Raw genomic sequence first — 15024 nt, forward strand, 5'->3', positions numbered from 1 at the left:
CAGATTTTCTAAAAACACATCTTTTAATTTCTCCAGATGATGTATAAAGATAATTTTTAACTTTCAGGCTGAGTTCTGTGTCTTTGACATCTAATTCTGTAATGAACATGTGCTTTTCTTTTTTTCCCATCAATCACCTCCACCTCCACTGGAACCAATTTGACGTCTGTGGGAGTCATCATTTTAACGGGTGCTCCGTCAATCCACCACTTCCCTTGGCATAAGGCAGAATAGAGTAACATATTGAAATGCTTCTGTTAAAAGCAAATTGTAAACAAATCCAATCAAGAAATCCTTTTCAAGTAAATTTTCTTTCCTTATGAAATGTCCGTCAGTGTTCCCCTCCTCCTAACTCTAAGGTCATGAAAAGAAACTGTTAGCAGGGAAGTCAGAATGAATGAATGTGTTTGTAGATTTTTAGACCCACTTATTAGACCACAAGTAGAGCAGACAGCACTGTGCTATTAACACATTGAAATATAACTTCAAGCCATACAGCTAACTGTGCATTGCTGGGAACCCAGCCAGCTGTACATTGCTGCATGGCCTTATTGGGCATTTGCCGAGCAAGTGTCTGTAATGGAGAACCACAACAACATTCTTTTTAAATAGTTGCTTTGTCCAAAGTCAAAAGACGTTTTTCATATACATATGCCATGTAGAAAGGAATGCTGGCAATAAACCGATCTGTTTATCTACACCTGTAAATATAGATTGTCACACCATCTTTAAAACAAGGGACAGTGGTATAGTTAATGAGTACCATGTAAGTTTCCATCTACTTAGTCTAACTAATATGTAAATATCTAGTACATATGACCTTCAACTGTTTACAAAACTTAAGCTTTTTTTCTAGTGCCTTGTGTTCTTTACTTCAGTGGTATGTGAGGCTCACTGCCTTTACTTTGTTTTCTATAAAGAGAATAAGATTCTAGTAAATGAACTCTGATTAAGTCTTCAAAGACAAGTTAAGTTTTCAGAAATTCTTGGAAATAAAGGTTTTCCCTAAAGGAAAGTATGATTAATTCTATAGATACTACCAAATTTATATTTGATTGTAACAAATACTTTAGAAACGGAAAGCAACTACTTTGACAAAAACATTGTGAAATTGCTGTCTAAAATACTTGCCCATCTTTTAAGCTGCGATACATGTTTACATTTTAGGTCTTTCTTGATGCATGTATATCCCAAAATAAGTAGGTCCTATTGGAAGATTTTTAAATCAGCAGAGAATTTGATTGGATGATTAGATTGCAAGTATCAATGCCAGTATGCATTCCAATTGATTAAAACATTTTGTTTTACAAATCGAGGGAATTTAATTGTTTCAATCTCTTTAGCAACTGAGATAATAATAAATCATAGAATGAAGTTTATATCATAATGTTATATTGTTAAAGAGGTCCTTTTTTAAATTGTTATTACAATCTTTATTACTTTCTAGATCTGGCAGTGGGATATTAGGTCTTTTCATCCCTTCTGAGCTAGCACTAGATTGTTCCTTTCCATGTATTTTCCAGTGGTTGGGCCAGTCTCTTAATCTTTCATACTAGAGATTCCCAGGATCTTGGTTGCTGGCAGTAGACTAGCTCCAGGAAACATGGTGTCTCTGCCAAAGAGTTAAATGATTCAAGGGCTGTGCTCCCACCACTGTTGCGTACTTTCCTGACATTCGTCCCAGATTTTCCTTTGCTTATTTTCTTGGATGTCCTTAGGTATCCGCATTGTATTGGACGTTCTATGCTGTGTAAAATTGTGTATGAGTTATTTTATGAATGTTTTGGTTTGCAAGAATCTCCCCTGGAAATTTATTGATGCTTAATGCATGTGAATGAGCTAATCAATAGGATTAAAGATAAGAAGTCTTATACTCAGGGTTGGGTTTTAATGAATGGTAGTTTTTTGACATTTCTAACATCAGTCCCTGTCAGTCGTCAGTGACTTTATATTGCTAAATCCAGTGGGCATTTTCTGTCCTATTTGCCATCTCAGTTGGGTTTGACACTATTACCTACTCTTTCCTATGATGGTCTCTTCTTGGCTCCTTCTTCTTTTTCTTTTCTTTGTAAGTTTTTTTTTTGTTTTTGTTTTTTTTTGCCATTTCTCCAAATTCTGTGGTTTATCTTCCTCTATCTGGATTGTGATCTTATGACACTATTAAATTTGGTACTTCTCAAGGTCATTCCTAGACCCCCTTTTATTCTCTCTAGATCATAGCCACTCCCACCTACATACAGATGACTCCCCAAACACATCTTCAGAATAGACCTATTCTTGAGCCTCTGAAACCTTTTTGTCCTTTCAGATACCTGATGCCATCTTTCTGGTTTTTCAAAGTTACCACAAACCTCAGTGTGTTCAAACTGGAAATCTCGCCCTTTTCCTGCCTTCCCTATTTCTTTTCCTGTCCCCTGCCTCAATGAATGACATCACCTTTTATGCAAGCCAGAAGCCTGAGAGTATTTTTGATGCTCCCTTCCTCTCATCTGTCATATCAAATTCATTACCAAGTCTTGTGAATAACTTTGTCATATCTGCTGCCTCTTTCCTTCAGCCCATTACCTTAGTTCTCTACTGCAGTAACTTCTGTTAGGTCTGTTACCAATTCTTGGCTCATCAGTCTGAAGCCAGATTGATCCTTTCAAAGTGCATATCTTATCGTAAAACTGCTTAAGTTACCCTTCCTGTATTTCTCACTATTCTTAGGGTAAAGGCCAAACTCCTCTATAATCTGGCCCCTTTTAACTGTTCCCTCCCTCCAGATCAACACAGATCTTTAGTCTCTGTTGTTCCTTTTGCTTTTATTCTTTTCTTGCTTATCTTTACTTATGCTTTAAATCTTGGCTGAATTATTACTTTCATAGGGAGAACATTCTTTCCCTATCTGATCAGGTGAAGTCTCCCTATTTTCAGTTTTCATTTATTGCACCTATTACCTGTTTGCATCAGAAAATTAACAATTCCTTAATCTTAATTTTCCTTGATTTTGCTTTATGGTTTTTCAATTGTGTTATTATGAACTCTGATTTTTATATATAGATAGTATGTGTTTCAGTCACTTGCAGAGTTATCTTTTATGGTTTCTAACTGTGTCATCTTTGGCCAGTGGGAGACTCTATAATGTTTCCTTTTTCATGGGACACTCTTTGTTCTTGATAGTTTCCTTGCCCCGAGGCCGCCAGTAGAACGTCTCAGGCTCATCTTGCACATTTCCTGTCTCAGACTGAGAAAACACCATTCTTTCACGGAGTGCTGGTTTCTTTTAGTGGAAATGATATTTAGAAACCACAGTCTGGTTGTGGGTGATAGGGGTGCTTAATTGCTAAGGAGTGTGTCATTTCTTGAGATCTCTTTGGTGAACAAAACTAGTGAAATATAAATTCTTGAAATGAAAAAAAATTGTTCATACTGTTAGTTTTGATTCAGATTTAAGATTATTTAACAAATTCTAATTTGTTTTTTGAACTACATTAATATATTCTCTGTTCCTCTTATATATGTCTCTATATGTACATGTAGTTGATTCAAAATAATAGTAATATTACTACTATAAGTGAATAAAGCTTAGGATTTTTTTTTGTCTCTGTCCTTAGATATCCCACTGAGTATATATGATCAATTCTATTTTTAAAATATTTTTTTGTAATTTAAAATAATTCTTTGTGTAGTTTTATCACTTGATAGTTAAATTCATTTCAGTTTTTAATTTGAGGGAATTTTTTTCCCCTTGATTTTAGTTTTTTTTTTTTTTAAGTTTACTTATTTATTTTGAGAGAGAGAGGAGGGGAGGGTCAGAGAAAGAGGGAGAGAGAGATAATTTCAAACAGGTTCCACACAGTGCAAAGCCCAGTGCAGGACTCAAACTCATGAATCATGAAATCATGACATGAACCAAAAACAGGAGTCAGATGCTTAACCAACTGAATATTGTGTTCACTTTATGTTACCATATTTTAAGAACAGTCAGGGGCATACCAAGGCTGGAATGGTACCAGTGATTCCGCCAATGCATTACCTTGGGTCTGTAAACAATTTAAAAAGTATGGTAAAACTGGCTAAACGTTGGTCTGCTTTTTTATTATCACCATGTATCAGCAATTCTAAATACTATCAGTGAGAATATACTCCTCTCTGCCCTGTTGGATGGCTGAGGAGTTAATCAGTCAGTGTGAATATCCAAAGGAGGGCAACACAATCGATGATGATTCTAGAGAATGTAGCCCATGAACGATGAAAGAATAGATATTTAATATCAATCAGAGAAGAAAAATTTAAGAAGTTTACAGTTTCTTCATGTATGTAAAGGCTCTCCTGTAGAGAAAAAAGCTAGACTTTTCTTTCTAATTCGAAATGGCAAAACTGGGTAGAAATTTAGCTTAGCATTCCTGTTGGGATTTTGAGTCTGTGGAGAATCGTGGCATCCTTTTTTATATTTTATCTTCCCGTCGAGTATCCAGGCCTCTTTTATGCCCAATGGTAAACTTTGTAATTTTCTTCATGTAACTCCTAAACACTTACCATGAATTTAGTTTTCTAGTATTTCATATCTACTGTTGAATCTATCAACAAGCTTTTCTAAAACAATTTTTTAAATGGACATTGGAAAGGGCTACACATCATAGTCTAGAGAGCCGATAAAAGTTTAACCTGCTCCTGGTGAGCTCAGTATGTTTTTTCTTGAAAGTTTGTTAAATAATTAAGAAAATAAATTAATACAGGGTTGCTAGGCAAATGTAATCTTATTGGCAAAGTATTATAAAATATATTATTAGAAAGCCTGACTTGAGAGTCTTTTTAAAGCATTACTCTTTTGCTTGTGGTTTGGGGCATCTTTTACAGATTTAAATGTTGTTCTAAAAGAGAACATTTGGATACTTTACTTTGGTGAAGCAGAACCATATCAAATAACATTTCCGAACTATACATTGCATAATCTTGAACATTTTCATATAAGAAAGCACTAATGAGATTTTATTTTTTTATGAAAATGCAACTCTTAAGTAACAGTGACTGTTTTTTATGGGCCAGCTCCAGACCACATTTGCTTGCTTCCCACGCTCTGGTTTTTCTGCTGTCCCAAGCTGTAAGTATAGAGGTCAGAAAGACATTTTAGTGCTCACGATTTGAATCTCATAATCTTCAAATGGGAATTATTCAGTATATCAAAAAGCCTACTTCTGTTTTCTTTCTCACATTAAAAATAAATGAATTTTTGTATATTTTAATATTCATTTTAAAAAATCTTTCATCTTAAAATTGCAGACTTGCAAAAAGTATATAAAGATTTCTCATTCACCTTTCACTTAGAGTCTTGAAATGGTAAAATCTTACTACATTTGCTGTAATCAGTGTGTGTGTGTTTTTTAAACATTTGAGAATGAATTTATAGACTTGATGTACCTTTTACCACCACGAACTTCAATGTCCATTTCTTAAAAACAAGAACATTTATCAAAACCAAGAAATTCTCATTGTCTAATCTACAGACACTCAGATTTTGTCATTTGTCATTTACTCCACTAATTTCCTTTCTTGAGGGAAAAAAATTGCTTTTTAACCCTCCCTAATCTGAGCTCCAATCCTAGAATCATGTTGCATTTTATTCTCCCCTTTCATCTTTTTTAATCTGGAACAGTCCTTCTGCCTTTCTTGATTTTTTCAAAATTTGAAGAATATAGAGCATCTTGGTTTTGTGTTTTGTAAAATACTCTTCAATTTCGATTTGTCTTTTGATTCTTCAGGATTAGATTTAGACTCTGCTGTGATCATATCAGGAGTTTCATGATGTCTTTTTACTGTTGGTAATATTTACTGCCATCACTTGCTTAAAAATGTGAATCATCATTGCCTTAACACGGTTTTTATGTTTTTTGAAGTTTTGCTTTCCTTTGGTGGATTGAGTCCTGAAATATCTAATGATAAGCCTGTTTAAAAAAAAATCTTTTTCACTCTGTCGTATCTTAGACATTACCAGCTTCTTGAGACTTGATTTTGGGAGAAGTAGGCAAGTACAGGACTTGGACAGCTTCTGGACCAGGTGGGTCCTGAGCTTGGATGTTTGTTTATAGAGTTAGGTACCTCTGGGCCTGAGTATGACTGAACTGTTGGTAGATTTCACTGGGTAGAATTCTTCTTTTTTTCTGCAGTTTTAGTATTTATTAAATGGAGATTGTGATAACTTTTTAAGATTATCACAGTAGAATATGGAGACAGAAAAACAAATAGGTCATAAAAGTGAAAGTGGTTTTTTTTTTATTTTTTTTCAGATTTTTACTTCATGTATTTATGACTGAAAAACATATCAAAAAGCTGACTAATGTTGGTGTATGGCCTGGTAGCTGTACAGAGATCTCTAGTGCCTTTTTCTAGAAGATCTGTCCTTGATACATTTCTAATAATAACTTTCTTAGAAGAAATCATACAAGGTATTCTGAGTTTTATAGATGACAGAGTCAGAGTCTATACTGAAAATGATCTTCACATACTAGAGTGAAGTAAGCTCTGCAAGATGACATTTCCTTGCTTAAATTCCAAAGATCAGTTGCAAAATAAAGGATTGGTGAGATTGTTCTATAATGCATTGAGTTTGGTCACCATCTTCATGTGAGTGGTTGGTAAGAACTTCATGTGATCTGTGCTCAACAAAAAGGATTTTACTGGTCCATTCATGGAAGGTAAAACTGACATTATGACTGTGTTTTAAGACTATTTAAAAAATGAAACTAGAAAACTAGAAAAAGGTAACTAAGATATTGATCTTTCTGTCAGAGCAAGATTTCAATCAGATGTCATATAAGTATTTAAGAATGATTAAAAGAGATTCTTCTATTGGGTATAGCCATGAAATGCTGAAGTAAATGCAACATTGTGTTTTTAAATCCATTTTCATATTTGTGCCTTTCTTTTGAAACATTTTATGTAGACCACAGGCTTTTAAAATAATTTCATAATTAAAATCTTGTTCAGCAACCAATAATTATTTATCCAATGGATGCTCATAGATAATAATGACAGGTTAATATAATTAAAAGCCAACTTTCTGTGCCTTGATTCATATTTAAAGAATACAGATTAATTGAGCTGAATTCAAAATAACAGTGTCAAAGTATAGAGTTGACTCAGTTTTTGAATTCAATTTTTACCATTATTATAGTTCCTGTGAAAGTGTTAAGACAGACTTCATGATAAAATTGTAGTGATTATAACTAGTTGTGTAATTTTTTGTTTGTTCATTTCTTGGTGTTCTTTTTTCCTTTTTTCTTTTCTTTTCTTTTGTAATCTAAGAGTAATGGAACCAAAGAATTTTTCTCATAATGAGAATACATCTCTCATATGTCTGCTAATCACTAGGGCTATTTCCATTCGATCTCTATTAAATAATAATAATAAAGAATATTTCAAGATTATTAAGTTACAAGGAAGGAACCTCTCTAAATTGGACAGCAGCTCCTTTTCCTTTTATAAGAATATGTTAACCATTCCAGTCACACAGTGTGTTCCGCATATATGGAAATTATCTCAGAGGTATGTCATCGCCATGGCCCTCTTAAAACACCTCTGACAACATTTCGTAGATTTTCTTCTTGCTTCTCGAGCTACTGCTTAGTATTCTTTACCAGCACCTCTCTCTGTTTAACTTGGAAATCCTGGAATTTCTTGGTCCGGGTCCTATCTTTTCCCTCTGACCTGTATATGTTCTCTGGGCTTTGACCTTCTTCTGTGTATCTGTATAGCGTCTATATCTCTGGGTTAATCTACATGCTCTGTTAGCGCTCAGCTTCCATGTATACGAACATTTGCTAACATCTCACCACTGCAGCATCTGAGCATGTCCAAAACAAAACTCGTGACCTTCTCCATAAAACCTATCTCTCTTCTGGTTTCTCCTTCCTCAAAAAATATACTTTTATTCAGTCCTAATACGAGAAATCAGGGAATGATTCTTGGTATCTTCCTCTACTGATGCCATCTCCCATCCCAACCAATTAGCAAGTTGGTTTTAGCTCCAGGATAGTTTTGAATCTGCGGGAATTCTTGCTTACTCGTCTTTGCTTCTCTGCTCTTGGCGCTTCTAGTTTTATCTTTCAATTTTTGCCCCTCCCTAGTTTTATCTTTGTATTGCAAAAATGCACCTTTAAAAAAGTCCATCGTGTTGGGGCACCTGGGTGGCTTAGTCAGTTAAGCAACCACCCCTTGATTTCAGCTAAGGTCATGATGTCATAGTTCATGAGTTCTAGCCCTGCCTGGGGCTCTGCAGTGCAACACAGAGCCTGCCCGGGATTCTTTCCCTCCCTCTCTCTGCCCCTCCCCTGCTAGCACCCACACACACATTCTCTCAAAATTAATATTAAAAAAAAATAGTCCTATCTAGTTGCTCCCCTGCTCACACCCTTCTAGTTTTTCATGATGAAATCAGTCTTACAACTCTGAAGGCACTGTATGAGCCTACCTTACCTTTTACTGTTTTCAAGTATATGCCAGCCATACTGGATTTCTTTTGGATCCTTGAACTTGAACCTCCCTGCTTTCGCACATTCCCTCTGAAGGAATTGCTCCAGTGCCCCTTTCAAGTTTTGAAAATTACTTAGTCATTAATTTATGTCTAATACATGCAAACAGTAGAAAGTTGATATAGTACAAAAGAATCACAGGAAAACATCATACTTTCCATTTTTATGGGATCAGATTTATGAGTCGTATTTTTTAATGGCTTTCAGATATATGGTTTATTTTTGAACCTCTATAGTTTTATTTTTTCCTTCCAATCTCTGATCAACCTGGAATTTATTTTAAGAGGTGAGGTAAAGAGCTCTGGTTTGTTTCCGGTTCTCTCCTCAGTTAGCCCAGGGCCATTTATTGAATAATTTCATCTGACTTTCTGTTTTCAGGGGCCACCTTTACTTATGCTATGTCCTTGTCTATTTTGGTTTATTCTGGTGTTCTGTGTTCTGGGCACCAGGCCACACTGTTTCTAATAATGTCACTCTGTGGTATTTTTTTTTTAAACCAGTCCCATCAAGTACGATTTTTTCAGAATTTTATGGCTTTTCTTACATGTTTAGTTTTCTAAATTAACATGGCTAGTTCTTTTTTAAATCTTACTAATATTTTTGAGACTATGAGTCTTGGGATTATTACCTGAACATTGGGTGACTTTACAGTCCCAGAGTTTCCTATGTAAAAGTGTTTCTTTTCTGCATTTAATTGACTCAGAGCTTTTGTTATCACCATTTTATGGATTTCTTTGTAGATACTTGTACATCACTCTTGGATATTTCATTGTTGTCAGTGTGATAGAACCACTATATTTTTAAAAATTGATTATTTTTTTCAAAACAAACAAAAAGCAGATACGGACCCCAAAGAGAAAAACTGGTGGTTGCCAGAGTGGGGTGGTGGGGAAATGAATGGAATGGGTAAAGGGGAGTGGAGATACAGGCTTCCGGTTATGGGATGGGTAAGTCACGGGGACGAAAGGCACAGAGTAGGGAATACAGTCAGTGGTATTTTAGTAGCCGTGGTCTGGTGACAGATGGCAGCTACACCGGTGAGCACAGCATAATGTATAGTTGTTGAATCACTGTGTTTGCACCTGCAACGAGTGTAACGTTGTGTATTGGCTGTACTTCAACTTTAAAATCCTGTTTTTGGAACAGAGAAAGCTTGTTCAGTTTGAGCCCACTCTCCTTACAGTATGCATGTATTGTTTGTAATAGATTTTTAGTTTACTCACAGCTCCTCTTGCCCAGGTCCATAATCTACTTAGCTAACTTCCATTCTTCCTTAAGATCTCAGCTTGAAGTTCGCTTTGCAGGAGCCCTTTCCCAACTTCCACGTCTCAGGGATAGAGCTCTGTATCACTTCTCTTAGGGAACCCTATCCGCTTCCTTCAGAGCGCTTCCACAGAAATTACACCGTTTCAGTGGGATTTTGTTACTGTCTAACGTGTCTTGGGTCTTGCAAGCTGCCTGGAAAGAATCGTGTCTGTTTTCTTCCTCACGCTAACTTCAGTGCAGGGCGTAGTTCCTACGCTCTACATAGTAGATACTGCTGGACTGATGAGTAGATAGGCTGGTTCGTAGAGTGAATGGAGGATTGGATTGTCCAATTTTTGGAAATTTGCCTGTTGCTAATCTTTCCGTTTATTAGTTTTATTTTGAATTCAGCACACTTTAAAAATCACACGTTGCCCCTTGGGAACTTGATGTACTTTGGGTGTAGATTTTTATTTTATATCTTTTCATTTTTGTTTTTTAAAAAATGGCTATATATTTATTTGGAGAGAGAGAGAGAGAGCATGCAAACGCAAGTGTGCAGGGGAGAGGGGCAGCGGGAGAGGGACAGAGAGAATCCCAAGCAGGCTCCACACTTAGTGCAGTGCCCAACCCAGGACTTGATCTCACAACCGTGAGATCACAACCTGTTCCGAAATTGACCCAGATGCCTAACGGACTTAGCCACCCAGGCGCTCCATGTGGATTTTTAGACAAGGGTCTCAAAGATGAATGGGTTAAGCATATCAGTTGATGTGTTCATAGTTTTGCTGATTCACCTTGTCAGATTGATTTGGTATTTTCCTCTTTCAAACCTTGTTATTTTCAAGCAGTCCGAAATGTGGCACACATGAAATTACTCTGACAATAATAATTCTTTTGAGTTTTTTGGTAAATACCACTGCAAAATTTTGGACTAATTTCACATACTTCTGTGTTGCAGTTTGTAGGATTGAGGCCTAAAGAGATCAAATACTCTTGGTTACAAAGCTTTCAGAAACTGGGTTGGGTCTGGATTTTGAAGTTTTCTGACTCCTAATTCAGTGCTCCCTCTACTATGGTATCTTCCATATCGCTGTACCGTTATTGCCTACCTTCCAGGACTGTATTGTAGTTTCATAGAGACAAAAGTCTCACACCACTTTGCTCTGTCAAGGCAAATTTCCTCTGGTTAACTAATTGACACCATCATAATTTGAAAAATTTCCCTCCCATTTTCAATAGCCATTTTCTTTACAAGCAGTTCTAAATTCACAGTAAAAATGAGCAGAAAGTACCGAGAATTGCCATACCCTGCTTCCCTATCCACACAGCCTCTCCTCCTCTCCTACAGTCATCATTCTCCACCAGAAGTGATACATTTGTTACAGTTGATGAGCCTTCCTTGACATCATTATCACTCAGAGACCATAGTTTATGTTAAGGTTCCCTCTTGGGGGTGTACATTCTGTAGGTGTTGACAGATGGATCGTGACATGTATCCACCATTAAGGAATTTTGCACACTTGCACGGCCCTAAAAATCCTCTGTGCTCTAGCCTGTTCATCCTCCTTTCCCACTAACTCCTGGCGGCCACTGGTCTTTTTACTGACTGCAAAGTTTTGCCTTTTCTAGAATGTCATAGAGTTGGAATCATACAGTTTGTAGCCTTTCTAGATGGGCTTCCATCACTTAGTGATACATGTTTAAGATTCCCCCATGGCTTGATCGCTCATTTCTCTGTAGCACTGACTATAATACTTCATTTTCTGGATGTACCACAGTTGATCCATTTACCTACTGAATGACATCTTGATTACTTCCAAGTTTTGGCAGTTATGAAAACTGATAGAAATGTCCATGTATGTGGACAGAAATTTCCAACCCATTTGGGTGAATACCACGGAGCGTGATTGCTGGATCATGTGGTAAGGTGTGTTTAGTTCTGTAAGAAAACTGAACATGTCTTCAGAAACGGATGTATCACTTTTTCATTCTCACCAGTGGTAAATGGCCGTTCCTGTTGCTCCACGCCCTCACCTGCAGATGCGGGTGTCAGTGTTCTGGATTTTGGCCTTTCTCGTGGGTTTGTAATGGTTTCTTGTGGCTTTGTTTGCCATCCCTGGGTCTTCTCTGGTGAGGTGTCTGTTCAGATCTTTTGCCCATTTTTAAATCAGGTTGTTTGTTTTCTTTTTTTATCTTTTTAATATTCTCTTTTAACAGTTGTTTTTTTTTCTTGCATAGCATCTAGTAAAAATACACAGAAAGCTTTGAGGACATTGAGAATGGTGTCTTTTTTTTCAAAGGAAAACTCCTCTCTTTCTGTTTTTCTCCTTTTACCTTTGTCTTTCAGTTATACCTGCCGCCACTTGCGGAGATATGTTTATGTGTTGGACAAACTGTATTTCCCCCACTATCACTGTTCTACGCTTCAGCATTGCTTCTCGACCCTCAGTGACAATGGAGAGGAACTCTTGTCTTTAACTTGCTCTCACATTCTCAGATCCTATGCTTTCAGGTTATTAACCCCTGCCGTCTGTTTACTGCATGCTGCATGCCGTATGTGACTGATAATTGCATGCTTGAACGGGATACTTGCCAGTGAGATGATTGCGGAGGAGATTTCTATTTGAAATGTTGCTAAATAATTCCTTAAAACCATGGCTGGGGGTGGTGTCCTTACAAACATCTTCTTGAGTACTTTGTGTTTCCTGGGAGAGAAGAGCTTCCAACCCCACAGGTGCCACATGAACCTGACAGGACTTTTCCATGGTTTGCTCCATTTGGAAGTCTTTTGATTCATGTGTAATAGTTGGGGGGAGGGGTGCTCTGTCTGGTGTGTGTATGAATAGACTCTACCGTTACTGTTAATTACCTATGCATTTTGAGTTCTCTTCCTTGCTCTGCAAGCAAACCCAAGAGCTGACCGTGACATTTCACGCATGTATGGATAGAAGCACATTCAGCCGAGCAGGTTTGATTTTATAAGAAGGTAGATGTTATCCTTTGGGGTTTTGTATTTCTCACCCATTTTACTGGTAGGTAGAGTAGTTATAAAAACCAGTCAGTTGCAGTGGGTCATGGATGAATGTGGACTGAACAGAATGATGGTGGGAGTAAGAAAGAGAGAAGCCATGAATGTCAAGTATCAGAGAAAATCAGGCACCTGCCATTTAGTGTGTATCACACACACTGTGCTCTGCAGTCGGCATCTTAAATGCACATTTTCTGTAAGTCAGGGATGACTTCTGCACCAACCCTGTACGGGTAGCTACGTAGGATGTTTGAGGCTGTGTCTTCACTGCAGAATAACTTAGAGGAAGAAAGAAGAAAGCCTCCATGACCTCCTTCTGGAAAAAAGTAAACTTTGGAATTAAAATAGATCTTTCCAGGTGAAGAAACATACAGAAGCTTTACGCAGCACAAGTGAAATTTGATTATTATTTTGGATATGCTTTGATTATTAAGAATAGAAGATAGTGTGACATCTAAGTTGACGGCGTTGTTTTTGGTGACAGAAGTATTTACAGACTCATCATGATGTTGGTCAAGCTCTTAACTGAGTCAGTAGAGACATTTTAAGAAACAAAAAAGCCAGAGATAGACGAGTTAAGTGAAAGTAATAGAATAAACCCTATGCATATGATACGGAAGAATTTATCAAAGGAAAGTCATTTACTTTCAGGTGACTTAGGTAAAACGAGTGGCTGTCGGGTAATTGACAGGAGTTGGGGGCAGAGCTTGTCGGGCTGCAGGGGACGGAGGGAGCTGCTGCTCACCAGTGACCCTCTGAACGGGCAGCATAACTATTCTCGCCCGTATTTCCTAGCGTTCCTGTGTAAGGTTTCTCCGGAGGACCAGAACCAGTAGGGTGCACAGACGTGTGTGTGTGTATACAGCGAGAACGAGAGATTGAGAACTACTTTAGGGAATTGGCTTTTGTGTCTGTAGGGACTGGCAAGGTGGAAATCTCTTGGGGCAGGCTGGAAATTTTGATAAGCATTAATGTTACAATCTTAAATCTTAAATCCACAGTGCCAGGCAGGAGATTAGAAACTCAGGCAGGATTTTTGTGTTAGTTTTGAAAAAGAATTTCTTCTTCCTTAGGCTACCTCAGTCTCTGCTCTTAAGGCCTTTAATTGATTGAATGGCACCCACCCTCATTAGAGAGAGTAATTTTCTTTTTTTTTTAATGTTTATTTATTTATTTTGGGAGAGGGCATACACACATGCGAGCAGGGGAGGGGCAAAGAGAGAGGGAGAGAGAGAATCCCAAGGAAGCTCCACACTGTCAGCACAGAGCCCAATGAGGGGCTTTATCCCACAACACAAGATCGTGACCTGAGTCGAAATCAAGAGTCAGATACTTAACTGCCTGAACCTCCCAGAAACCCTGGTTAATTTGTTTTCCCTAAAGTGAGCTGATTTTAAATGGTAATCACGCCCACAAATACCTTCACAGCAGTGTCCAGATGAGTGTTCGACCACACTGCTGGCGCTGTAGCCCAGCTAAGTGGCCACCTAGGCCACCATCACACTATATTTCTGTGTTTTCTCTGTGTGTCTTCATGTACAACATGTCTGTCCTACCAGACTCCAAGCCTGGGGCAGTAGACACGCCATCTGACCCCTCGTCATGTGTCTGACAGCACCTCACACCTGCCCGCCGTTCACCTGTATTTGTTACACGGGTTTCACCATTTGCCGTTGGTGACCGAGACCCCTGCCCACTTGTCTCTGCATCACACTCCTCCCCTCACAGGGACAGACAGGAGAGAGGAATACGTGGGCAACTAGGAAGGGAAAAGGAAACAGGGGAAAGTACCAGGAGGACAAAGTCGGGAGACATGGAGAAAGTTGAGAGGGGAAAGGTAAAGGCACCACGTGGTCAAAGCAGCCTGCGATTCCTGAGCACCTTCACCCCGTGCCTGGCAGGGTTGAGGCACGCTCTGTTTCTTGGAATGGCATTTTCTGTCATGCTTTCCGTTTCCTCTTGTAGCACCCGCTCCTGGGGCCTCTGGGCCCCTGCCCACTCTGGGCCCGTCCTCATTCTCAGGAGGTCGTTCAGTACTCGCAAGTAAGGTGGAAGGTAGTGAGTAACCCTCTGAGGGACATGTCTTGAGTGCAAAGCCCTCCTCAGGACGGAAAAGCCTTGAGGATGCATCTAGAAGGAAAGTCAGGCTGTGTAGACCCAGGTTGAGGGGGTTGAGGAAATAGTCTGACGCCAGAACTTTATGACAGTTTCCAAATGCTGTCCCTTTGCACTCCT

At 38.2% G+C, this 15024-nt stretch overlaps 1 protein-coding gene across 2 annotated transcripts in view; it reads left to right on the forward strand.

The window, feature by feature from the left end:
• The window catches only part of DYM (dymeclin), a 334407-nt gene that overhangs the window by 181581 nt on the left and 137802 nt on the right, over nt 1-15024 (forward strand). The window contains exon 14 of one of the 2 annotated variants that reach the window (XM_029923001.1): nt 12109-12273. The exons of the other annotated variant lie outside the window; for it this stretch is intronic. Within the exon in view, the coding sequence (XP_029778861.1) occupies nt 12109-12273 (165 nt within the window). The remainder of the gene's footprint in view (nt 1-12108; nt 12274-15024) is intronic. 2 annotated transcript variants of the gene reach the window in all.

This window comes from Suricata suricatta, chromosome 14 (genome assembly GCF_006229205.1).
Source record: "Suricata suricatta isolate VVHF042 chromosome 14, meerkat_22Aug2017_6uvM2_HiC, whole genome shotgun sequence".
Lineage (NCBI taxonomy): Eukaryota > Metazoa > Chordata > Mammalia > Carnivora > Herpestidae > Suricata > Suricata suricatta.